General features: G+C 54.7%; 1 protein-coding gene across 3 annotated transcripts in view; it reads right to left on the bottom strand.

Annotated features, from left to right (window-relative positions):
• The window catches only part of Zmiz1 (zinc finger MIZ-type containing 1), a 233,118-nt gene that overhangs the window by 94,924 nt on the left and 112,038 nt on the right, over positions 1 to 26,156 (bottom strand). For all 3 annotated transcript variants that reach the window (XM_045137145.1, XM_004657993.2, XM_004657992.3), the window contains exons 5-7: positions 12,143 to 12,252; positions 5,961 to 6,074; positions 213 to 318 (exon numbers count right to left, since the gene is read on the bottom strand). In XM_045137145.1, the coding sequence (XP_044993080.1) occupies positions 213 to 318; positions 5,961 to 6,074; positions 12,143 to 12,202 (280 nt within the window). In that variant the 5' untranslated portion in view covers positions 12,203 to 12,252. The remainder of the gene's footprint in view (positions 1 to 212; positions 319 to 5,960; positions 6,075 to 12,142; positions 12,253 to 26,156) is intronic.

The raw sequence follows: 26,156 nt of genomic DNA, 5'->3' as shown, positions 1-26,156 counted from the left end.
TGACCTGCTTTCAGCACAGTGCCCGTGTTGGGTGGCACGATGCCTAGGAACCCTCCTTGGCCCTGTGGCGCCTCTGGTTTGACTACAAATTCAGGACAGAACCCCACCGGTGGCCCCGACGTCTTGACAGCTGAGCTTACACCACACACCTAGACCAAGCAAGGTACCAATTCCCCTCCTCACTTCTTGTGGAATCGCCGCAGGACACTTACCAGCAGACTTGGGGGTGAACTTGTCTCGGTTTGCAGCACACACAGCCAGCAGTCTGTAGCCGAGGTCCAAGTCAAACCCCTGCTGGGCTGCCACTCGGCTGACCACCTGCCAGCAAGAGAGAGGAGAGGCGATATGAGTCCCCATCCCCACAGAGCTCTGGGTCCAAGGGGCACAGATCCCCATGCTCTGGAGAAGCAGGTGAAGCTAAGCAGGGACCTGAAGTCAGGTAGTGCAGACACTCCAAAAGGCCTTGTTCAGTGACTTGGCACATAGACCCCAGTTCTCAGGGCCACCTACTAGCCAGCTGTTGGCGGGGTTATAATACTCCCATCTCTAGGATGGCACCAGCTCCAACTGGTGGTTCCTCAATTCACTTTCTGAGAGCAGGCCCTATAAGCTCTCTGCCCTCAAGCAACCTCCCACCCTCACTGAACGCCGCCTCCACCATCAGCACTCGTGGCTCCTGCTGCTCCTAAGCCTTGGGAGAAGGTATTTTGGGAATGTCCTGTTTCCCTACATCATCAGCTGCACCTCGAACGAAGTGGGGGGGTCTCAGGACATATTGCTTTCCCCAGAGCTCCAGGGCAGAGTTATCCATCCAGTGGATGGTGAGGGTTCTTGGGCCAGGCAGACAGTCCTTATGCCATCACTCTGCCCGGCTAGAAAAGTAACCCCTGTTTTTCTGAGCTCAGCCAGGGTCTGACTCCAGTTTTGGAGTGACATAAATAGCCCCTGGGTCCCACCTGGCTCAAGAGGCAGGAAGACTAGAAGGGAGGCCAGGCCCTTGGGTGCCGTGTGAGACCAGGGTGCTTTGCACCCTGTAAGAGCTCCCCTGCCCATTTGGCTCTGCAGCCCAGCCCGACTTATTCCCAAGGGTCCAGCTGCTGCCAGGTCTGCTTACTGCTCCCCGCCTTCCTCATTAACAGTGGCAAGATGACGCCGCCTTATTAAGAGGCAAGGTCCTTGGGAAATGGAGTCACGGTGGAGAGCAGCTGGGGTGGCCATGGCTGAGTGGGAAGCTGCCCTCCCAGATCCCATGGCTCCTGTTGCTGAGGAAGGGAGGTTCAGTCCTTCAGTTCCCAGGGGGCTAACTGCTTGGAGGCCTTTACAGGGTCTTAGGCTGCAGTGGGCGTGGCCTGACCCTTAGAGACATCCCTCCTGTTACCTGTTTTCCACTTCCGGAGTGGGGAGGGGGTGCTCCAGAGCTGAAAATGGAGACAAAACTATACCTGTGGGCCCAGCTTCTCCTTTGTTTTGCGAGATAGGAGCTTCTTATGTAGCCCAGGCTGGCCTCAAACTCACAACTCTCCCAAGTATGGAGGGGACAGGCAGGTGCCACCACGCCCGAGCCCATCTGCTCATTTAAGGTGGAGGGACAAAGCCGGGCATGGTGGTGCACGCCTTTAATCCCAGCACTCGGGAGGCAGAGGTAGGAGAATTGCCATGAGTTCGAGGCCACCCTGAGACTCCATAGTGAATTCCAGGTTAGCCTGGGCTAGAGTGAGACCCTACCTCAAAAAACAAAAAATAAGTGGAGGGCCAAGGGCTGGAGAGCTGGCTTAGCGGTTAAGGCACTTGCCGGCAAAGCCTGTGGGCCCAGGTTCAATTCCCCAGGGCCCACGTAAATCAGGTGCACGAGGGGGCGCATGCATCTGGAGTTCCGTGTGCAGCAGCTGGAGGCCCCGGTGCGCCCATTCTCCTCACCCCGGCCTCTTTCTCTCAAATAAATAAGTGAAAATAAAGTGGAGGGACACTGAAGGTCAGATGGAATGTCCTGCAGAATCTGGGAGGATCCAACAGAGCGAGTGCCCTCCTGCGAGCACAGATGTCCGCTGGACGGGAGCCCTGCCCTCTCTCCTGGGAATCCCCGTGCAGGGCAAACGTCAGGTCAGCCACTTTCCCCAGGCTCGCTCAGCCTCTCTGATATAGGCGCATGCCCCCGGCCCCGCCGGCTTCCACGCTCCCCACGCCCCTTTCCCACGGACTCTCTGGCCTTCTGCGTGTAGGCCACCCAGGGCGGGGCCTGCTCAGCAGTCTCTCTGTCCAAGTAGAAACACCCAGATGCCTAACTCGCCCTAGCCCGTGCAGCTTTTCAAGTTTGTCGTCAGGCAGTCTGGGAAACGGGGGAAAGTTCTGGACTTATATGAGCTGCCTGTGGTGATCACTCCCTCTGGCAGGACAGCCTGGGGCCTGGGTGGGGGCAGGGAAGGGACACCAGGAAGGTTACAGCTGAGGCTTCAAGTCGCCACTTGGGGATGGGAGCAGAATTGAGGCTGTGGTGCAAGGTTAGAGGAATCTCAACGCTTACGAGTAAAATAACGAGGACGCTGCTCCCCAGGCGAGGGCGAGGGCACGGTGTGGATATGCCAGACCCATGATGATCTGCTCCCTCCCGTGAGGACACAGTGACAGGCCCAAAATGTGGGCCCTGGCAGTCTGGCTGCAAGTCTCTTTCCAAGCCTACAAAGGGTTAAGGCCGTAACTCCCTGCCTCCAGCTAGGCCCCAGGCCCTGGGTCAGGCCAAGAAGCTAAAGGTCTTGTGCCTGGCCAACACTGGTCAGTCTTGCTGTTCTGGTTAGAAAACAACCCCAGCAGGGAGTTGAGCAAGAGGGACCCGGGCGCAGCGAGCAGAGCAGGCCAGAGAGCAGGGAAGGTCTCCTGTGGCCAAATTCCCAGGGCCCAGCATTCAGAAGGCTCCTTGACTCCAGCAGCCTCCCTTTGGCTGCCGAAAAGGCTGAATGAAGCCCGAAAGGGGCAGGGTGCTGCTCCAGGTCACACAGCCCAGGAGTGGCAGAGAGCCCGGCTGGAGCCTGTGGCTCCAGGGTGCCTCACGTGCTGAGAAGCCCCTGCCTGGCTTCCCCCAGGGAAGAGGTCCAGTGAGGCTGGGTCCCCTGTGGTCATAGGAAAGGGTGGGCTCAGCTGGGCAGCCTGTGTTTCACAGAGTCCTGTGTCCACCTTCCATGAGGATACCTAGCCGCAAAGACCGTCTTGGACAGCACACAGGCTGGCTGACCTGGCCCGGCTGCTAAGAACACAGAGCTGGGGCGGGGGGTAGGGAGGGAGTCAGAGGCACTGGGCAGGACAGAGCATCTAGTCCTCGTGACATGGAGGGAAATTTCAGCCCAGAGTCAAGGGAGGGACTTGCCAGAGGAAATATGTAACTTTGAGCAGGCGGAGAGTGGGGTGTGAGCCTATGGCTTGAGGCAGGCAGGTCCCCTGGGCGGAAGCTGGGGGGAAAAAAGGGTAGGTTTCCCAGCAAGGACTGAGCCCCACAGCCTTTTCTTTCCGAGGTCCCCAGAGACGGTGAGAGGAGCTGGGGGGGACACTGGGGCTGTGTTCCACTCGCTCCAGCCCGTGCTGGGCCGCGCGAAGCTAGTCAGTTGACGTCTCTGAGCCTTGGGGTCCTCTAATAATAGGCTCCAGCTGCTTTCCACCGCCCTTACTTCCCCCAGGACAGAGCCCTGATTTCCTGGCTCCCATACTCAACCTGAGCAGGGGAGCCCGGGGGCTTGTGGGTACTGCTGCTGTGAGGTGTGCAAGTGCCCCTTGCTGGTCCTTCCACTCAGCCTACTCTCTGGGCCTCAGTTCTTTCACCTGTGTAGTGGGCACGAAATGCTCACCCTACCCCCGCCACGCCAGGAACAGGAGTGCCCACAGAGAGGCTTCCAGGGCTCAGCTCGGGTGGCCTGTGACCCCTTAGCTTTGTGTTTGAATTGAGTCTGAGCTGCTTATAAGTGGGTGGCGGAAAAACAAAAACAAAAACAAAACAACAAAAACGTGTCCATTTGCTGTCCATGGCTGAGCCGTTTCTAATTTATATCCTCGAAGTAAGTCAGTCCAGAGGAATCTAGAACAGACTCCCAGAGGTCACCCAGGGGTCTGTGGCAACCTCAAGCCTCACCTGTCCCTAACTAAGGAGGGACCTGAACCTGCTCCCGAGTGGGGGGCTGCTGGGGAGGGCTCGGCTACTCTGCCCTCCCTTGGTGCTCCGAAACCTCATCTCCCTCTCTGTTTCTGCAGGCGGCTCTGGGGCTGGAGATGGCGACCCCACCCCTGCCCAAGGGACTCATGGAAACAGGGCTGTGACCTGCCCGGGCTCCTCCCCCAGTCTTGGAGGGTCCTTATTTGCTAAGCACCCCTCCACAGCTACCGTCAGTCCTCCATCATCCCCCAACGCACAATTCCTTTCACGGTTCAGCATGGCCGCCGAGCTGGCCTATGGCAGAGACTTGGTAAATGCTGAGGGAATGGATGGACGTTCAGGCCAGAGCGCAGCCAGGTGCTGATTCACCCAGGCTAGCCAGGGCCGCTGTTGCATTCAGGCCCACGACCTAGGCGGGGAGAGGCTTGGGGCAATGGGCGAGGGGATCACACTGGCCTATGTGGCAACTCCCTTTCCTTGAGCCTGCTGGCAGCTGGTGTGGGAACTGTGGCCTGGCAACATCTGTCCCTGCCCTTGGGGCTCCAACTCGACCCGTATCCCCACAAAGGGGATTAAGGCACTTGGGAGGAGAGGGGAGTCTGATGGCTAAAGGACAAGGAAGATGTGGACGGGACAGGTGGCTCCGGAGGGCCAGATGGGGTTAGTTTCTGACAAAAGAGCCCTGAGCGGGTCTGGGCTGTGTGTCCCTGATGAGTGACGTGTGGTGTGTCCTCCTGAGGCGGACGGGCCTCAGCTAGAGTCCCAGGTCACTTTAAAAAAAAAATTAATTTAATTTATTTATTTGAGAGAGTGAGAAAGAGGCAGATAGAAAGAATAGGTGCACTGCAAAAACCTCCAGATGCACGAGGCATCCCACACATTTGGCTCACCTGAGTCCTTAGGCTTCACAGGCAAGTGCCTTAACTGCTAGACCATCTCTCCAGCCCCCAGGTCACCTTTAAGGCTGGGTGTTCATGGGCAGTCAGTTACAAATTTTAGTGTCACCGCGTATAAAATGGGTAGCTCTGTGACTGGCTTCAAAGGATTGTGGGAGATGGAATGTGCTGCGGCGGCTCAGCCTCCCGCACAACTGGGTGGCCGGAGGGAGTCACCAGTTTCCGGTCTTCTGAACCAGGACCAAGCTGAGCCTTTTGTTTCCCTCCTGTCTTGGGCTCTCCAACAGACACTATTCCATCCAGCCAGGCATTCCTGGTCCTCTCACTAAGCCAGGGACAGCCAGGCTTCCTGGAGATAGGCGTGTGTGAGCTGTAGCTCGGTATATCATGCCTCCGGCTTGGCCTCTCGCCAGCCTGGGTCCCGGAGCCTGAACCCCAGGGCCCTTGCACATGCTGTCCTGCGGGTTGGCAAAGCCTCGGCTGCTCGGCCAACTTCAGCTTACGTCTTTTCCGTTACTGCTCTCACCTCCGTAGATCACTGCTATCCTTACAACTTTTCCCAGTCCATTCTACACACCGTTTCCCACCCCGCTAGGAAACCAAGCTTGGGAGAAAGTTTTCCTCATCTTGGACTTCCCAGGACTTGGCAAAGTGCAATCACACGTGATCAACGAGGGATCAATCAAAGTTTATTGGGCCGGATGGACGAATGTAACAGAGGTTCGGCAGATACTCCTTAATAAATAGATGGACGACAAAAGAAGGAGCGCAGTAAATGTTTGGAAGCTGAGGGAAAGAACGGCTGGAGAGAGGGAAGGCAGAGACTCCTTCGAGAGCCTCGCTGCTTGGCTCAGCATGGGCACAGACACTGCTCCCCCCCCCCCCCGTCCTCGGGTTGGGGTGCGTGCGGTGGAAAGGCGCAGACTCACCGTCAGGCAGCCCATGAGGCTCTGCTCGAAGGGTCGCTGGAAGGCTCGTGGGTCTCCACACCAGTCCAGCAGCTCCGTGGCAGCATTATGGAAGTTGGCAGGGTTCTGTAAGTGCTATGGGGAAGGAGAAGAAAAGAGGTTGGAGGGAGGAAGGGAGGGAGGCCGGCCTAGGCAGCATGCTGAGGGACCCCCGGTCTGGCCAGGGAGGAGACCGGCAGGAAGCAGAATGGGGGGTGGTGGTGATCTCAGAGCTTTCTTAGTTTTCACACAGCCTGTCCCACAGCTGCAGAAAGGGGTCAGTGGCCCACTGGGAAGATGGGAGAACCAGGGCCAGCAAGGGCCAGAGCTGTCAGATTTTCAAGTGCTTCTAGGGTGCAGGTGGCCAGAAAGGGGGCCTGGTAGATTTATGGAGGGTGTTCCTAAGCCCCTGACTTGGGGGCGGCCAGCCCTATGAATTCCTTACTGACTAACTGCACCTTGGCCAAGGTTGGACTCCCATTAGCTTTGGACCCAGAGTCACAGCCCGACAAGTGGCGTTGGGGAACACACCCCCAGCTGGGGAGGATGGTCACACTAGAGTCTGGTGTGTGTGGCTTAATGCCACCAGCTCCCAAAGCCCACCAGGTCTGTTTGCCTTGGCTCAGATGGGATTGCTGGCACTGTTGATTCCTAGGTAAATAGCCAGAATTCTGAGGCCTTCAGATTCTGCCTCAGGCTGCCAGGGTAGAGTAGGGAAGAGCGGATCCCACGTCAGCCTTCACCATGATCACTGACGGCTTCCCGGATCCTCTGCCCTTGGCTCAGAGACCAGGACTATAGGGCAGGTTGGAAGCACGGCTGTGATTCAAGGCTGGCATTTGGCCCGGTGGAGGGTGTGGCTGTGTCCTCCTGGGGGCCCCCACAGAGGGTCTCCAAGGACGTAGCGCAAGCCGGCTGCCCACCTGTGCGATGATTGCAGCTCCAGAGCTCCTGTTGTCTTGGTGCCAGGGGAGCTACAACCCTAGATAGACCTTGTAACCTGCCCTGTGACACAGGCTGCCTCGAAGCCAGGGCAGAGTGGGCCGCAGATCCCTGAATGATGGGGGCTGTGGGAGCCCCCAGAGCAGGACGGGAAGTCCTGGAGGGGAGACCGAGGGGACAAGCAAGAAGCAACAGGGTCTCTGTCATGAGGCCGGGTGAGGACTAAACGAGACTAGGCTTATGTGGTCCTGGAAGAGTGCCTGGCATGCAGGGTGCTTCCACGTGGGGCTGCCCTTGGCTCACACTCTGTCTCCTAGAGGTTCCCTGACACCCTCTCTGCCCCGTACCCAACAGCCCAGCTGCGTGCATCTCTCAGGATCTCTGAAACGCTGTGGCTCCCTTGAACTTGATGGCCAAGACAGAAGAAGAAACTTCTGCTTATTTGGCCGTGCCTCTGGAGAGGGTGGCCAGACACCCTTACCTCGGCCTCGTGTGCTGTCTTCTAGAACGTGCCCCTTAGAGACCCTGGGCTCTATGAGAAAAGACACACCCGCCAGCTGCTGGCTACGTGCTCCCTGCTAGCAAGGTTGATCCATTTGTTTATGTGATGTCACACCCAACTGGTAATGGCAGCAGTCCCCTGCCCGGCTCTCCAGTGGTCACAGCACCCCCTTTTGGGGCTCTGGGTTTGCGAGTGGCTTCTGAAGCTGGTTCTGTGCCAGTGCTAGAGTGCCAGGCTCTTGGGATCTTGCCCTCCCCACTTGACTGCTGGCTCCTTGTGTAGGCATTGCATGGGTGGGGCAAATAGCAAGGCCGCCCTAGCTGGCGGGTTCCCAGCAGCTCTGAGGGCAAGGCCCCTCCTCTCTGCGTCTTAGCTGTCTGTCTCAGGCCTGATGTGGCTGAGAGATAGTAGCTTATGTCACAGGCAGATCACACACCTGGCCCCAAACCGCACCCCCGTTGGCCACAGAGTCACGCAGCAGCCCTGGGGACGGTACCGAGTCTCCCAGTCATCATCTATAAAGAGGGGTGCTGACAGCTTGCAGGGGTTGCTGAATGTGAGACGCCAGCCGTTACAGAGCGGAGCCAATTACAGCTCTCGGCTGCACGGGAGGGCCTTGAAGCGGGTCCTTGTTTCTCTCATGAGCTCCTTGGTGGTAGAGACAGCCTCCCGGGCATCTCTGGATGCCAGGGCTGGTAGAAGGCGGGGTCACGGCGGAGTGGGCAGGTGGACAGTCAACTATCCTAAGAACGGCCACTCTGCTGTGCGGCCACCCGGGCATTGCACAAGGGACCCCGGTGGTCCAGGGAGGGTCAGTGTGGCCGCGCTCGGCTGGGAACGCATCACTGAATCACAGGGAGAGGCTCCCACTGTGGCTGGCTCTGAACGCCACCAAAGGACAGTCTTCCCATCTCCACAGCTCCCCAGGAGACCGGGCATCCACAACCACTGAGTCTGTGGGGTGGGAACAGGACACACCCATGCCCAGGCAGAGTTGGCTACCCGAGGGCGATGGGATTCAGCTTTTTATCGATCCAGCTGCGCACCACACTCCTTCTGTAAATCAAACACTCCATCCTTGTATCCATCCATCCATCCATCTGTCCACCCAGAATCAATCTATCCATATATCCACATGCCTACCTGCCCATTAATCCACTCCCCACTCGATCTTTCCCTTACTTAGTCAGACATTCATGCACACGTTCATCCAGAAGCCCATTTATCCACCTAGCCACCCACCCAATTCACTCATCCATCTATGCCCAGGCATCCACTAAAGGCCCGGCCACGTGCCCGTCCACCTACTCACCCACCCATTCTCTTATCTCGTGGCTCACTGCCGGAAGTCATCCAAAAATACTTGGGTTCAAACCTGGGCCGGCCACTAGGTGGAACTCTGTGCACTTAGATATGAAGTGGCACATCCTTTGCCCGGTGGGCACCCTGACGCATGCTCACATGCCCTATGGTGAATGGGTGAGCTTAATGGGTGCTCAAGGAAGCCCCTGAAAGATCAGATGTGAGGTGCTGAGGAGGGCACCTGTGACCTAAAGAGGCTGCCGGGTACATACGCGGAGCTGATTTGCAGTTCACAGCCCTACGCGAGGGAGGGGCCCAGACGATGAGGAGCTGTGAGCAGGGCGCCTGGTGGAGAGGAGCCCTGCTTCTAAAGGCTGAGGAGGAGGAGGGCTACAAGGTGCCAGGGTGCCCAGTGCCACTGATGGGTGGAACCAGGGACGGGGACTGGGAAGGCTGTGCTAAAGAGGGAAGGTGCTGAGAATCCAGGACTCCGAGGTCCCCCATGGAAGCCAGAGGTTACACTAGTCGGGGTCTGGCCGGTAGACACATCTGTCATCAGCTCGCCTCTCTCTTCTCATTAGGGTCAGAACTCCTTGGACGCTACAGATTCTAGCCGGTGTTATGCAAAAGACAAAACTCGGGTCCTGGGCCGGACCTGGCTGGGGGAGGAGCGAGAACATTGTAGGGAACTCTGGATGGCTCACTCCAACATGGACAAGACCCTCCATCTGGCTGGGGAGGGCACACAGGGCTCCCACATTCTCTGATGGACACCCATTTTACAGATGAGACCTTCTGAGGTCACAGAGCTCCTAAGACAGTTGAATGGGGACTCGGGATCGCTGGCTTGCAAATCTGAGCTCACTATACCTCGCTTTGAGGGGCTGCCACAGGGTGCATCACCCTGGCTCCCACTGACACAGGGGTAGGGGAGGGGAGGGAAGTCTAGTGCGTAGCCGACCCAGGAACTATGCTCCTTGCACACAAAGGGGTTCGTGAAGGAGAGGCAGGGGCTCCTGTTGGGGTAAAGATGTGAGCCATGGGCAGAAAAACTAGGTCAAAGGCAGAGCAGACAGCCCGAGGAGGGGGGGAGGAGGGGCAGAGTGTGGCGTAGTCACCACACTGTTGTCTGGTTTCTATTCTGTGACCCTGAGCAGAGGCGCGTAATTGGTGTTTGGGAGCCTGTTTGGGCTGGGTTCAATCTGTAGCAAATTTTCAATTTCCCCTCCTCAGACCCCTTGCACGCTGCTGAGATGGCCGGCCGTGTGAAGCCCGGTGAGGGCATGTCCCTCGCCCGCGGAGTCACCTCTGTCACACCAGAAAGCACCTTGGGGAAGTGCCCTGAGCCCGGTGCTCAGGGAGGGATGATGGGGTCCTGAGGCCAGCTGACTGTGACACACTCCAGCACACCCTTCTCCACTACTGGGACCCTGAGGACAATAGCCAGCCACTGCCATTGGCCACCAGTGACACTAGCTGAGCTCCTGTCACGTACCAAGCCAGGGTTCGTGTTACCCACCACACTCTCACATCATCCCCCCAGGTAGACCTGTGGGGTCCTATCTGACACGTGGGGAAACTGAGACTTAGAGAAATGAATGAAGTGCCTATACCGAGACTGTAATGTGAGGACCCAGAAAATGAGGGTTCAGTTAAGGGAGACCTAGTGCCAGAGCCCAAGCCCTCCTCTTCTTCCTCCTCCTCCTCCCTGACCTACCAACGCAGGGAAGGTGCCCACTGAGCGGCAGGAGGCTGGGCCCACAGTCTAGACCAGGGGCATGCCAGTGAATAGCTTTCTCCAGCTCTGCATGAACTGGGGAATTTGTCACATTCTGGGGCAGTGTGACGTTAAGTTAACTCCCCTCCCTTCTCTGTGAGACTCAATGTCCTTTTTCTATTCAGTGATTTTATTTCCTCAAACTTTTTCTTTTCTTGTAACTTTTTTGTTATTGTTGTTTGTTTGCTTGTTTGGTTTTTCAAGGTAGGGTCTCACTCTAGACTAGGCTGACCTGGAATTCACTATGTGATATCTCAGGCTGGCCTTGAACTCATGACCATCCTCCTAACCCTGCCTCCCCAAGTGCTGGGATTAAAGGTATGCACCACCATGCCTGTCTTTAGTGTAACTTTTTTTTGTTTTTGTTTTTGTTTTTGTTTTTTTGAGATAGGGTCTCACTCTGGTCCAGGCTGACCTGGAATTAACTCTGTAGTCTCAGGGTGGCCTTGAACTCACTGCAATCCTCCTACCTCTGCCTCCCGAGTGCTGGGATTAAAGGCGTGCGCCACCACGCCCGGCTTTAGTGTAACTTTTTTTAAAAAATTATTTTTATTTATTTACTTGGGAGAGAAAGAAGAAGAGAGGGGGAGGAAGGGAGAGAGAGAGAGAAAGAGAATGTGCATGCCAGGGCTTCCAAGTGCTGCAAACGAACTCCAGATGCATGCACCACCTTGTGCATCTGGCTTATGTGGGTCCTGGGGAATTAAACCTGGGTCCTTTGTCCTTGTAGTCAAGTACCTTAACCACTAAGCAATCTCTCCAGCACAATTGTAACTTTAAAAAAAATATTTTATCTATTTATTTATGAGAGAGAGAGACAGAGAGAGAGAGAATGGGCACGCCAGGGCCTCTAGCTATTGCAAACAAACTCCAGATTCATGTGCCACCTTGTGTATCTGGCTTGTGTGGGTACTGCAATTCGTTAGACTTTACAAGAAAGGGCCTTAACTACTAAGCCATCTCTCCAGCCCTATTGCAACTTTTTATATTGTATTTTAATTTATTTATGTGAGAGAAAGACAGAGGGAGAGGAGGGGGTGAGGGAATGAATCGGCATGTGAGGGCCTCCAGCCACTGCAAATGAACTCCAGATGCGTGTTCCACCTTGTGCATCTGTCTTACGTGGGTCCTGTGGTATCAAACCTAGGTCCTTGGGCTTTGCACGCAACCTTAACTGCTAAGCCATTTCTCCAGCCCTATTGTAACTTTTGGAGACAGGGTTTCAAGTAGCCCAGGCTGGCCTTGTATTTGTTACAAATCTGAGGATGGCCTTCACTCTTGCCTCTGCCTCTGGAGTGCTGGGATCACAGGGACACACCATGATTCCACACTTTTCCTCTCGTAACATTTGGAAACAGCTGGAGCAGAGGGCCAAGGACCCTAGGTCCCAGGACGGACGGAAGCGGCAGGTCAGGGGGAGGCCATTTCAGCACGCGCTCAGGGGCACAGAAACAGACTTCAGAGAAGGCACGCAGAACCCTGGCCCAAAGCTGCGCAGCTGGGACGGGATGACGCGGCGCTGGCAGTGAAAGCCCGGAGCGTGAGTCCTCCGTTAGGCTGGCCCACGTCCACTCTCTGCTGCAGCAGAGAGCCGGGCCCTGCAGCCTGACCACCGCACCCCGGGCAGCTGGCCACACCCACCTGCTTGATGCACTGCAGGCGGTCGTTGGTCTGCTGGATGTGCCGGTCCATAGAGTTCATTCTGGCCGCTTCACTGGGTTCTACCCGAGAGCCATGAACGTGGTCCAGCACTGCGAAGAGAGGAGGAAAGGGTGTCACTGGGTGGCAACCAGGCTTGCAAATTCACACACAGTTTGCCAGGCACTCTCTGAACACTAACCCCGGCACCCTTGTGGGGCTCCAGGTACGCTGCCAGCTTTGAGTTGAGGGCACACGATGGAGTAGAGGATTGCTGGTGTGTGTGTATGTGGGGGTATAGCACCTCTTGTTATCCTTAGAAGTCCCCCAAGCAGACGCCATCCCCTCCTGAGTGCATGTGATCAGAGCCTGAGCCAGCACACAGCAAGGCTCACGGGGACAAGAGACGCACGCCACGGCAGCGAGGGACGTGGGACGGCTCCAAGCAGAAGCAAACCTTCCAGAGGCCTGTCTTGGTTCCTGGGGCCGGCCTCCATCTGAGCCAAGGGAGCCTGGTCACCCCTCAACTTGTTTGGGGGGCGGATGCGAAGAGGGCTCGGCTCATCCTAAGCCTGGGTGAGCCAGCCACGGTAGCCAAGTTTCCAATAAAGACTGTGATCTCTGCAGCAGACCAGGACGAAGAGAGATGAAATAACCCAGAAAAAATCCCAGGCCGGCTCGGCTCAGTGACTGGGATTCTGAAGCACAAGGAAACTTCAGGCTGCAGTCAGGCCACCAGCAGGGGTCGCTGTCTGCAAACGTCAGCACCCACAGGGCCAGAAACCAGGATGTGGGGCTGTGGGGAGCGCGGAAGAGCGTCCTTAGGGCTTTCCCTCACTCCAGGCATATCTGGGTGACCCTAACTAGAGGGACTTTGTTAAAGCTTCTATGGCTTCCAACCCTCAGTTTCCCCATGAATTTGAGAGAATGGTGTAAAGGGATCTGGGGGACTTGGCAAGCTCTACCTCCCCGGAGGACCTTCCCCTAGCAATTGCATGGAGTTCTGTTCAGAGTTAAGAGAGTCAGCAGGATGGAAGCTTTGACACATAATCTAAGAGGGTCACTCACTCCCTTTTGGAAGCCCCTACCAAGTATCAGGCGCTCAGTGAGCAACCTGGGGCGGGGGGCAGACCCAAAACTGCTGTTCGCTGTTGAGATCTGGCAGAGCCCCCCACCCTGCACACCCCGTTTCACTTCGGGAAGCAAACAGCAAAGGAAGAGACAGGAGCTTTCTAGTTTGGGCTGGCATGCACACCAGCTCAGTGGGAAAGGCCTATGGATGGACTTAATAGGCCTCTGGATTCAAAGGTCTCCTGGTTCTCAGTGGTCCGAGTGCCTCCACCCTAATAATCCCGCTGGCTTTATTTGGACACTCTGAGGTCTGCTGTGAATGGTTTGCTCAGGACCACAACAAGGTACATGTCTGGCCTAGGTTCAGACCCCAGGCCAGGGCTTTGTCCTATGGGAACCAGGATGTGACTAACTGGGCTTGAGACGAACTGAGACCCGCAGGGTAGGTAGGTAGCTGGCAGGAAGCATCAAAGGTCACAGGAAGAACTGTGTGTCCTGGTTTTCTTTCTGTCTCTCTCTCTCTCTCTCTCCCACTCCCTCATTCCCTCCCCCATTCTCAGACAGGGTGTTACTCTAGTCCAGGAATTACATAGTGTGGCCTCCAAGTAGTAGGTAATTCCTTAGCCTCAACCTCCTGAGTACTGGGATTACACGGATAAGCTGTCCTGTGTTTCTTTCTTCTTTCTTCCTTTTTTTTGAGGTAGGGTCTCACTCTAGTCCAGGTGGCCTCGAACTCACGGTGATTCTCCTACCTCTGCCTAACAAGTGCTGGGATTAAAGGTGTGTGTCACCATGCCAAGCTCTTTTTTTTTTTTTAAACTTTTTTGCTTATTTTCATTTATTTATTTGAGAGCAACAGAGCGAGGAAGAGGCAGAGAGAGAGGGAGAGTGGGTACGCCAGGGCCTCCAGCCACTGCAAACGAATGCCAGACGTGTGTGCCTCCTTGTGCATCTGGCTAACACGGGTCCTGGGGAATCGAGCCTCGAACTGGGGTCCTTAGGCTTCACAGGCAAGCATTTAACCACTAAGCAATCTCTCCAGCTCCCAGCTCTTTTTTAAAAATTTAATTTAATATTTTAAATTTTGAGATAGCAGAGAGAAAGAGAATTGGTACACTAGGGTCTCCAGCCACTGCAAATGAACTCCAGATGTATGCACCTCCTTCTGCATCTGGCTTATGTGGGTCCTGGGGAATTGAACAGGGGTCCTTTGGCTTTGCAGGCAAATGCCTTAACCACTAAGCCATCTTCTCCAGCTCTTAAAAAATATTTTATTTATTTATGATACAGAGAGGGAGAACAGGCACACCAGGGCCTCTAGCCACTGCAAATGAACTCCAGATGCATGCACCATCTAGATCATCTGGCTTTAGGTAGGCACTGGGGTCTTTACGCTTTGCAGGCAAGTGCCTTAACTGCTGAGACATCTCTCCAGCCCTGTGTTTCTTTAATTTACAAAGGAATAAGTATCTGGCTGAAGAATGAAACAGGTGAGGTGACGTTCAAAAACACTATTTCCCCTCTCCACACAGAGCCATGCAAGCCTGGAAGACCCTCCTGTCTCAGACTCCTATGGGCTGGAATTACAAGTGTGAGCCACACTTGGCTGAAATGACATTGTTTAACTACTGAGACGGGGGTACTAACACCAGGGATGGGCAGGACTAGAGGGGTCTCAATTCATACTATCTGGGGTAAGGCTTGGAGAGCTAAGGATGCAGGGCTATGACAGGAGTTGGCACAATGGACTGGAGCCTTGAGGGGACAATTTGAATTTCGTATCTGCCATGTTCTATTAGCAGGCCAGGTCCTATGCATGGCTAATTTTCTGAATCCTTAAACACTTGGAGAGGGCAAGTGACTTGCCCAAGGTCACCCAACCAGAAAGCTGCTGGGCCAAAATTAAACTCTGCCTTTCTAACCATTAATGTGGCATACTTTCTGCTCCCCCATGACTGGCGGCTAGCGCGCCTCTTGGACGTCCCATCAAAAATCTTAACTGGGTCCCAAAAGATGTCCTCCTTGCTCCAGTGGACCAGTCCACACCCCACGGTTTCCAAGCCCATCTCAGTCCCTGAGCTCAGCACCCTGGCGGGCATTAGGGTGCGATGTGAAGTTGGCGGCCAGCAGAGGTCGCCCTCCGCCGCAGAAGCGCCTCTCGACCCAGCTACAGCTGCTTCTGGGTGTCTGGACTCCTTTGAGCCTTTACAAGTCCTTACAAATCCTTCCTGGCTGCAGCTCCAGGACTCAGCCAGGCCTGGGCTCCCTCCCAACAGAGAACATTGATGCCCAGTAGTCCCTGGCTTTCCTGTTACCCATCTCCCTCGGTGGGTTGGGGGTGCTAAACCCAGGGACCCTGATTAGGGTCCTTCCATGTCTCTTGTTGAGGTTGGGGATAGGTACCTGTTCTGCCACCTTCCTGCTGTGTGAACAGAGCAAGAAACCAGGCCTCAGTTTCCTGATGTGTGTGACATGAAGGGCTGAGCTAGTTGGCCTCTAGAAGCCTGTCAAATCATCTGAGGATGCCTGTGTCAGGACCAGCCGTTTGGAAAAGTCCATCTGAGCAGGAGTGGAGCGCTTGGCTTTCAAACTCAAAGACTATCCCAGGTGGGTCCTGGAAGCCTGCAGCCTGGAAAACTCCACAAGACAACTAACTTTTTCCGGGTAGCCCAAGGCCCCCCGAACAGTGCCCTTCTTGAAGCTATGAACTTTTTCTTTGGTCTCGCATTCACCTGGGCTTCGCCGCATGGATGGAAGTTTTTAGATGGTGACACGGGGGTTGGATTGGCTGGATTTTCGCGACTCCTAGGGCATTCCTGTTCCTCCTAGCCAGCCAGAAGACACGCATGATGGGAGCTAGCTGTCACTGTGCATAGAGAGCTCAGCGACCGACCGGGGGATCCTTTCTCCTTGCATCCATCTGCGGCTGGGGAGGGGCAGAGTGCAGAGAGGAAGAGGACAGAGGGGCCAAGTTGGAACCCCTTGGCTGTCCTCCACAGGGCTCTACATGATCTCTACGATCTCTGCATCATGGGTCTCTGGGAGGCTGCAGCAACTCCCTACGGTGGGAGGTCCACCTCACAGCTGACTGTATAAACACTATTTTCTTTCTCAGCTTCCAGTCCTAACTAGTTCATCCACACCAAGCTGACACGGGGGCATCTTGGTAGAGGCGCTTGTATCTATGCGTGTGTGAGTGTGTGTGCACACGCGCATGTATGCACGCATGCCTCTGCACACTCTGGAGCAGGTATGGGTACACACAGGCCGCCGGCCCAGATGCATTTGAACACACACACACACACACACACACACACACACACACACATCTTATGACAGCTTGTACAGGCAAGTGGCGAGTCCCCAGGGAGCTGTGTGAGCAACGGTGTGCAGAAATGATTCAATCACCACACATATCTACGGCTCGGGTCCCCTGGGGAGGAGTGGGGCCGGTGGCTGGGACAGGAGGCTCTACCCACAGCCTGAGCTCCAAGACAGCTCCCTGGCCAGCCCAGTGGGGACTCCTTCCTCACTGGGTAGAAGAGCCTAGCCTCTGGGGCCAGTTCCTTCCGGCTTCAAGAGGAACAGACATCACAGAACCTGGCACGTGGTAGCGTCCTCCTGGGCTTGGCCCCCACCTCTTACCACTTCCAGCTGCACCCTATGTTTTCCTGTACTGAGGTGCCAAGCTCTAAAGACACCTCAGCACCTTTGACTTGGCCCGCCCTTAGGTCACAGTGCTGGGCCCTCCCATCCATCAAGACCTGGCAAATGGTCACATCCCTCTCCCCTCCAGTGACACTACTCTCATTCCACTTTTATTCTCTCAGGGTCCTTGTCACCCCCCACACACCGCCCCATCCCAATGGTGTCTTTGCACCTGTCTCCTCTTCAGCTGGGATATCCGACAGCCTAGCCTGGAGCCAGAATCCAGTCTATGCGCAGACTGGCAGGTAAGCACACACCGCTGTTAGGTGTACACGGGCGACCCAGCCCTAGTCAGAGGATGACCTTGGGACTGGGAGATGCCGGCCACCCAGGAGTGACTCACATAGCAAGGGAGAAAAATATGACTTTAAATGGTCTATAATCAGGGCTGGAGAGATGGCTTAGCGGTTAAGCGCTTGCCTGTGAAGCCTAAGGACCCCAGTTCGAGGCTCGATTCCCCAGGACCTACGTTAGCCAGATGCACAAGGGGGTGCACGCATCTGGTGTTTGTTTGCAGAGGCTGGAAGCCCTGGCGCGCCCATTCTCTATCTGTCTCTCTCTCCCTCTCTCTCTGTCACTCTCAAATATGTAAATAAAAATGAACAAAAAATATTTTTAAAATATTTAAAAAAATAATAAATAAATAAATGGTCTATAATCAAACTTCTACACATTCCTAGTGATGTCTTTGGGCCCTGAAAATGACAGTGAATTCATGGGTGTTGTTTTATTTTTATTTATTTATTTATTTGAGACAGAGAGAGAGGGAGAGAATGAAAGAGTGCACCAAGGGCCCCAGCCACTGCAAATGAACTCCAGACGCATGTGCCACATTATGCATCTGGCTTATGTGGGTCCTGGGGAATCGAACCTGGGTAGTCCTTTGGCTTTGCAGGCAGGTACCTTCACTGCTAAGCCATTTCCCCAGCTCATGGATGCTACTTGAAATGAAGTTAAGTTAGGTGGCCAATGGCTGACCTAAGAGAGCTCAATGGACACTGTGAGTGTAATAGGAGCTGGGGAAGGCGGTGGACGGGACAGGGTGGAAGGGACAGAGGCTTAGAAAGCTCACTGACGGCAGCTCACAGGAGCGCAGGGGCTGCCTGGGAAGCAGTGGTGGGGGGAATGTCCTCCCCATGCCAGGAGTCCGCAGCAGGCAGGTAGAGAGGAGGGTGTGACTTTGACTTTGGGACCCTACCCCAGGGACGTCTGGAAGCAGGGCACTGGGGCAGCTGTGGGGGACTAGACGTTACCACTTAAGGCTACACAATTGAGGGAAGGCCTGCGCAGGCATGAGGCCTTGCTCAGGGCAGGGCTCTGGTGGGTGGTGGATGGACAGCCAGACCCTCATGGTCATGGGAAGACTGTGGGAGGTCCCTTCACCCCCTGAGCAACGCCTTCTTCACTGTCCAACAGGACGGGAAATCTCCCTTCCGGCTGGACGGAGGAGCCACGTGTGGGTGAAGATACTCAGAAGACTTCTGGAGGCCTGTACCTGCTTCCTCCGCCCCAGGGGCACCCCGTGCCAGGCTCCACCGAGCCACTCTGCCTGGTCACTGGCTCCAGGTGCCTTAGCTGGCTGACTGAACACTGGAGGCTTCCAGAAAGGTGTACCTACTTCTCTCAACGGCCCAGTCTCTCAGCACCCACTGTCGACATTGGTCAGTGGGATCACACTGTAACTTCTGCCTTCCCGAGAGGGGCTCTTTATAAACCCCACCTTACCCAGCTGTACCTGATGGCCTGTCCTGGGACGAAAAGTGAATCTTTAAAAAAAATATTTTATTTTTATTTATTTATTTGACATAGAAAGAGGCAGAGAGAGAATGGGCACGCCAGGGCCTCCAGCCACTGCAAACGAACTCTAGACGCGTGCGCCCCCTTGTGGCTAAGGTGGGTCCTGGGGAATCGAACATGGGTCCTTTGGCTTTGCAGGAAAAGCCCTTAATCACTAAGCCATCCAGCCCTGAAAAATTAATCTTTTTTCGAGGTAGGGTGTCACTCTAGTTTGGACCTGGAATTCCCTATGTAGTTTCAGGGTGGCCTTGAACTCATGGATCCTCCTACCTCTGCCTTCCGAGCACTGGGATTAAGGGCGTGTGCCACCACTCCCGGCTTCTGAAAAGTTAATCTTGAGGGGTGAGGACCAATTAGAGAAGGACAGAGGCCTGACCCTGCCCCCTCCCACACTGGGCTGGGATGCCCAGCTGTACTGGGTGGTGTGCTTTGCTGTCCAGGCCCAGCCTACCTGAGCAGGACCTGAGGTGACCCGGAGTGGAGCCCTTCTGCCCTCTGCTGGCTATTTCTCTCAGGTCCCTGACTCCAACCCAGCGGCCTCCCCACCCAAAAGCAAGGAGGGCTGCTCCAGCCTGGAACCAGACCCCTTAAGGTTTCTCTCATCTCCACAGCCAAACAAGTTGTCAGTTTATAAGTGACACTCGGCAGGTTCTCTGTGTTGCTTCAACTTAAGGTTTCCACCTCCACTGTAACGTTCCAGTTACTACGGCCCATCTACGATGAAGAAACTGAGGCTCCAAGTGGCCCAGTGACGTGCTCAGGGTCACAGGGCAGGGGAGGGGTGGCACCAAGAGTCTTCCCAGGCGTGACCAGAAGCTGTGTATCATACTCCCCCCGCGGGTCTTCCTCACTGGACACTTCCTTCCTCATCCCCCCGCCCTGAGCGCAAGGAGGTGACCATCACTGCACCCCTTGGAGGTGACTGATGCTGTCCAGGGTGGGCACAGGCCACTTTCTCCCAGGACAGCCATGCTCCCACGGAGGCCTGGACCTGGCCTCCAGGTTCCTGCTGTGAAAGTTCCTGCCTGCTGGTCCTAAGATGCAAGGTAATGGGGAGTCTTGTGGGAAATAAGTGATAACTCAGGGGCTCTCAGGGATGGAAAAGCAGGGAGCCAGGAGCCTTCTAGAAGGAAGTAGCCACCAGCAAATGTTCCTACCACTTCAGCTGCAGGCACAGGAGGTGTTTTGACTGTCCCCAGGCCTCCAGGTCTGCTCACTCTGCTAGGGCAAGGCCACTAACATTCCCTACAGAGAATCAGACAGGCTCACAGGGACCATCTAGCCCAGGGGGTTCAGGACTGATGGGGGAGCCAGCCTCACCTCCTGCACCCAGGGCAGACATGGCTAATCAGTATCTGAACGCTTCCTGCTGAGTCCAGACCTGCCCAGCTAATCCTCCACCCACCCTTCTGGCTAGCCACTCTCAACCACCTGATGCCAACCCTAGACATGAATTCTTCCGGGTGACCCATCTTTGAAAGGAGAATGACAGAGGCTCAGGGAGGTGGACGCTTAGCCTGAGTCCACTGGAAGGAGCACCTGCCTCCTTCCAGCTTCCTGTGTTTGTGTTCCTTCCCGAAAGCCAGGGACCGACAGCCCCACAGATGGATGGAGTGTACAGCCATGTTGCCCAGCAGCACAGCTGTCTCCATCATTCTGTTCTGCAGATGAGAGAGCGCAGGCTCAGGGTAGGGGGCATTCTCCCGGTCACACGGGGAGATTTGGCTGGTCCAGAGAAACCATTCTTCTCCCCTCTCCCTTTGGGACTTGTGCGTTCATGTTTACTAACCATGCACAATTCCACCTTTACCTTGTTTCTATTAACTCTCAGACTGAAGATGTAGCCCAGTTGGCAGAATGTTTACCCGGCATGCACAAAGCCCTGGGTTCTACCTTACGCCCCACATAAACTGTACACAGTGGCACATGCCTGTAATCCCAGTACTCAGAAAGGGGAAGCTGAGAATCGGAAGTTCACGATGATCACTGGTTTCCTAGTGAGTTGAAGGCCAGCCTAGGACACGTGAGACCCAGTCTCAGTGTGTGGAGGGAGGGGGCTGGAATAACTAAAACAAGTAAGTAAGAAAAAAAACAACTAGAAGGGAAACATTTATCTGAGCGCTCTGGGGCAGATGGAAAACAAACAAGAAACAATCGTCCCGGTTGAGATCTCGAGGGGACCTGGGGGTGCGCTCAGACCCATCCTAACATTCACAGCTGAGCAAACTGAGGCCCAGGCAAGGTGGCGTGGGCGGAGCAGAGCCGTGAAGGGTCTGGTGGGACTGCATGCCCACACCAACAGTGACGGCAAGGAGGGTTTTCTGTCCGCTAAGAAGCAGTGACGTTTTCCCTACAGAGCCCTAAGTGTTTCAGATGCTGCGGGGGGGGGGGGGGCTTTCCAGCATCCCTGGGCTGAGCCCGGTGATGGTCCCTGGAGCTTTGTTCTCTCCAGAGAGCCCAAGATGCTGGCTCTGACTCCCACCGCGCGGCTCAGCACCTTATCTGAGCTCAGGGAGTCTCAGGTCCTAGGGACTCAGGGGACCTAGCCACTGCTGTTCTATACCAGGCTCCCTGGAGCGGGGGTGGGGTGGGGGGGTGGGGGGGAGGACAATGGCAAGCAGGCCCCCCTGAGGCTATCCAAACATACATTTCCTGCCTGCCGACAGGCAAAAGTCACATCAGATGCCCTGTGTTGTTTACAAAGCATTCCGGTATCCTAACCTCGCCTGTCACCATTTCCCACCAGTCCTCACCCTGGGGTGCAGTGTGGCTCATTGGCAAGGGCACTAACTAAGCCATTGGGTTCACGTCCTGCCACTGCTCTCTGCTCCTCTGAGCCCCAGACTCCTCCGCAACCAGAAACAATTAGGCCAGCAGCCACCCGGGCTGACGGCTGCACCGTGGGAGTTACTGAACATGAAGCAGCCTCGCCCTGAGCACTGGCTCTATAAAGAGCACCAGGCCTTACCGACTTCGTCAGGGGAGAGAGGAAACAGCAGACAGACCCTGTGCCTGCTTGGGAGACTTCTGTGCCCTTATGAAATGCCTCTTACTCTGGATGATAAAAATTCTCAAACTTAAAACAAAAACCAAACACCTTTAGGTACATTTGCTAAACTTTGCCGTAGCATCTTAGGGAGAGGCTCAACTTGTAAGACAAAGAGGGAATGCTGTGGATGGAAGAAAACCCAGGCGCTGGCTTGTACCTCAGCATCCTGCCTGCAGGTGTCTTTGAGGAGCTCCCCAGGGGGCTTGGCTGGGATGGAGAGGGAGGCAGGGCCCGGCCCACGGCTGCAATGCCAAGTGGAGGAGCTGGACAGAGTCTGTTCTCCTAGGACTGTTTCTGGAAAGTTTCAGTGGAGATGAGGAAGGGGCAGGGTAAGTGACAGAGATAAAGGCCACTGAGGAGCCACAAAGATTTATCCCTTGGAACCCTGTCCCCTAAAGATCGAGGGCCTAGTCAGTTGGGACAAAAGCTGCATGTTCGGGGCTGGAGAGACAGCTTAGCAGTTAAGGCATTTGCCTGAAAAACCAAAGGACCTCGGTTTGATTCCCCAGTACCCATGTAAGCCAAATGCACAAGATGGCGCTTACGTCTGGAGTTCGCTTGCAACGGCTGGAGGCCTTGGTGCGCCCATTCTCTCTCTCTCTCTCTCTCTTTCTCTCTCTCTCACTCGCTCGCTCTGTCTGCCTCTTTCCCTTTCTTGCTCTCTCAAATATATATATATATATATATATATATATTTTAAAAGTTGCATGTTCTCTCCTCCTGGGGAGAGGACCACCACACACCTAAGACTGGCCTCAATTGTCTGCCTTTTCTCAAACGTACTGGGGTCACAAAACTCCCTGAGCACATTTTATTTCGAAGTAGAGTGTCACTCTAGGCCAGGCTGACCTAGAACTCACTTTGCAGTCCCAGGTTGGCCTGGAATTCACAACGGATCCTCTCACCTCTGCCTATGGAGGGCTGGGATTAAAGGCGTGCGCCACCATGCCTGGCCTCTGAACATATTTTAATATCCCAGTGTTTATTTTCTCAGAACTTACTCTGAGACATGATGTAGGAAGAGGAAAGAAAAGGCAGGAGAGAGGCAGAAGGAACACAGGGAAGGCAGGCAGGCTGGACTTCTAGGGAGGGGAATCCTGATGGGACGGGGGGGGGCAGAAGGAGACCCCCCCCACTTCACATGAAGATATGACCAGACCCCACGGTGTCTCTGGAAAGAGAACCCTCAGGAAGAATTAAAGCCAGGGCCTCGGTTCTAGTATTGTAACAGGCTTCGTGACAGCCCTGACCCTCAGGAAGACCTGGGTCAGGTCCCATGCCAGCAAGGCTGGTTTAGGTAGGAACAAGGAACTGGCCACTTCCTGTAAGGGAAAAAGCCATAGGCTGGAAGGCCATATGAGTTGGCTGAGGGGAAGACCAGACTGCCTTGGGCAAATGATCCCTCCATCTCTCACCCAGGCAAAGGACGCTATGGTCAGCTCCAGTAGCCCAGATGGCCTAAACGTTCAGGATCTCTCTCAAAGGCCACAGGGGTATGCAGCCCTTTACAGATACACCCTTCATTCATAACGGTGGATAATAACGAGAACAACAGCTGTCTTCCTTAGCCACCATGCACCGCCCCCCCATTTGCCATTTCACGTGAATTGCCCTACAGTGACCAGCAAAGGAAGGATGATGGATCCTTGGGCTATGAAGGAATTTACAATCTGCCCAGGTCAGATAAAGGACAGGACTGGGATTTGAACCCAGGCCTTAGCAGACCCGAAAGCCCAGTAGTAATCCTGAAATCCAGACATCTGCACACAGTGTTGAAGCTGGGAGCCAGGATTTCAGAGGAACCTGCCCCAAGGTGGGACAGAGGCATCTCTCTGTCCTTAGTGGCTCCCTGTCCGGTGGTTCTCAAGCAGGCCAGTCACAGTGCAACACTGTGGACATATAGAGGACCTCTCTGGACTCAATTCCTTAGCTGCTGAAGCATGGGGGTGATATGAGACATCATGGGGCTATTCCCTGTACCCCAAAATGTGAGGAGGAGCACTCCACATGTAGTGAGCACTCACTGCAACAGACCCCTTCACATACATCTTCCCATCTTTTTAAAATAATTAAAAAATTATTTATTTATGTATTTGAGGGAGAAAGGCAGACACACAGAGAGAGACAGAAAGAGGGAGAGAGAAACAGAAAGAGAGAGAGAAAGAAAAAATGGGCATACCAGGGCCCTTCAGCCACTGCAAACGAATGCCAGATGCATGTACCACCTTGTGCATCTGGCTTACGTGGGTCCTAGGGAATTGAACCTGGGTCCTTTGGCTTCACAGGCAACCACCTTACTGGCTAAGCCATCTCTCCAGTCCTGTCTTGCCACCTAATTCTCACGCTACCCATCAACGCAGGCCTCACTGCCTGGACCTTATAGCAACTGAGACTCAGACAGGTTATTTGACTTTCCCAGGGACAGACAGCTGGGCGGCAGTGTTGACCCACTTCAAGGGCCGGTCTAGTCCCACAGCCACACGGGTGGCGTCCACTTGCCTGGTGCAGGCTTAGGACAGGGTGTAAGGCGGGGGTGGGTCCTTCCTGCTCAGCCTTAGGCCCGTGTTAACCATATGACGGAGACATTAAACCCCTCAACTCTCTTGCTTGGGTCAAGAGGGCAAGATGATTTCTAAAGAATCTTCTAGATTTATCACTCTGGTGGAGGCCAGGAGAAACCAGAATGGAACAAAAACAGCCATGGCCACTTCTGACTCCCAGGAGCCTGTAACATAGATAAAGAAAGACAAGGAGATGGGATGTCCAGCCACCTGCTGGCCATGCCCACAGCACAGGGTTGAACTGTGGAGGTGATGGGGGTACACCCCAAAGGCCCCAAGGAGTCAAAACATGAGGCGAGCAGGGCATTAAGGCCTGCCTTATTTTTGGAAATACAACCCAACAGGAGAACATGGGGGTCTTAAAGGAGAAGGCACCAGAGGAAGCAGGTCCCTCCCCATCCATTGGCTTTTTAATCGGCCTTCTGTGATTTCCCCACTTCCGCTTGTTCTCCTGAAAATTCCAAAGCTTTGTTTCTGACCTGTGATTTACTGTTGCTGTACGTCTCTATAAGCAGTGTTTTAGCTTAAGTGGCAGTTGCATATTAATTACAAAGTTAATTATGTGCTGTGTAATCATGCTGTAATTCATTAGTTTACTCTACACTCTGAGAGCCTCATGCTAATAGCAAGAGCTGACAGGGTTTTAGGAACCCACAAGAAAAAGATCCCTGCAAAGCCAGAATGGGGCTGCAGGGGTAGCCAAGACCCCAACATGCTGCTTTGGCATTCCCAGACCCTTGGCTCTCCAAGCCCGTTTGTGCCCCCCTTGGAGGTTCCTGTGGCTGGAGTGCCAGGCCCTCACTGCCCAGCTCAGAGGCACACCTCCAGGCTCCGGCTGCCTGCGACAGGACTCTGTGCCCGGCGGAGGAAAGCCCAGCTGGGGGCCTGTTTGCTTCCCATGGATGTGCAGGGGGAGAACAGGGTTTGTTTAAAATTACTTACGGAACAGGGAGTCATTTGTAGGTGGCCAATTAAGTGCTCACATCACCAAAACAAGTGGCTCTTGGAGTGTGGGTCACAGGACAGGCTAGGGGTGGACAGTCAGATCCCAGAAGAGGTTGCAATGGGGAGACTGAGGGCTCCAGGGGTGGGGGGGGGGACCTGTCTGGGGTTTAGAATAAGGTCTCTTTATCCTTCTTCCTCCTCTACTGTGTCTGAAAAACCTCCCAGATCCCAGAGGATCCCTGGCCCCAAGCCTTCTCTCTGCTTGCTTTGTTTAGTCTCCTAGCAGCAGGGCCTAGGACTCTAGGCTAGGCCTCCCAGTTCTCCTTGGAGGATCTGGAAGTGTTATGGAGGCCCAGGCCCTTCTGTGACATGGGGGGGGGGGGGAGCCTGCGGTGGAGTTCACAGGGTGGACAGGAATGGGATACCCCTTGTCCACATCTTACTGGCTCTAGGATTGTCTGAGGCCATTCTTGCCTAAAATCTGCTCCCCTGTGGCCCAATACTGTCAGCTATGGGAGAATCATTGTCATGATCCTTCAATGGCATTTAAGAGTCCACAGTGGTGCACGCCTTTAATCCTAGCACTAGGGAGGCAGAGGTAGGAAGAACACTGAGTTTGAGGTCAGCCTGAGACTACATAGTGAATTCCAGGTCAGCCTGGGCGAGAGTAAGACCCTACCTCAAAAACAAAACAAAATAGAACTGAACAAAAAAGTCAGTGTGAATAAAGATAAGGATCCCCCACCCCCACCCCGGCACCCTGACATCTCGGCTCTTTAAATCTGCAGGTCAGATTTCAAGCCCAGGTTATATGAGGAGGATACCAAGGCTGTGACCTGCCCGAACACGGTGATCTGGTGGCCAAGACCCTCTGTTTTCCAAATAT

Source organism: Jaculus jaculus, chromosome 18 (genome assembly GCF_020740685.1).
Source record: "Jaculus jaculus isolate mJacJac1 chromosome 18, mJacJac1.mat.Y.cur, whole genome shotgun sequence".
Classification (NCBI taxonomy): domain Eukaryota; kingdom Metazoa; phylum Chordata; class Mammalia; order Rodentia; family Dipodidae; genus Jaculus; species Jaculus jaculus.
The sequence above is the reverse complement of the archived record's forward strand: the minus strand, read 5'-3'. Positions and strand labels throughout refer to the sequence as shown.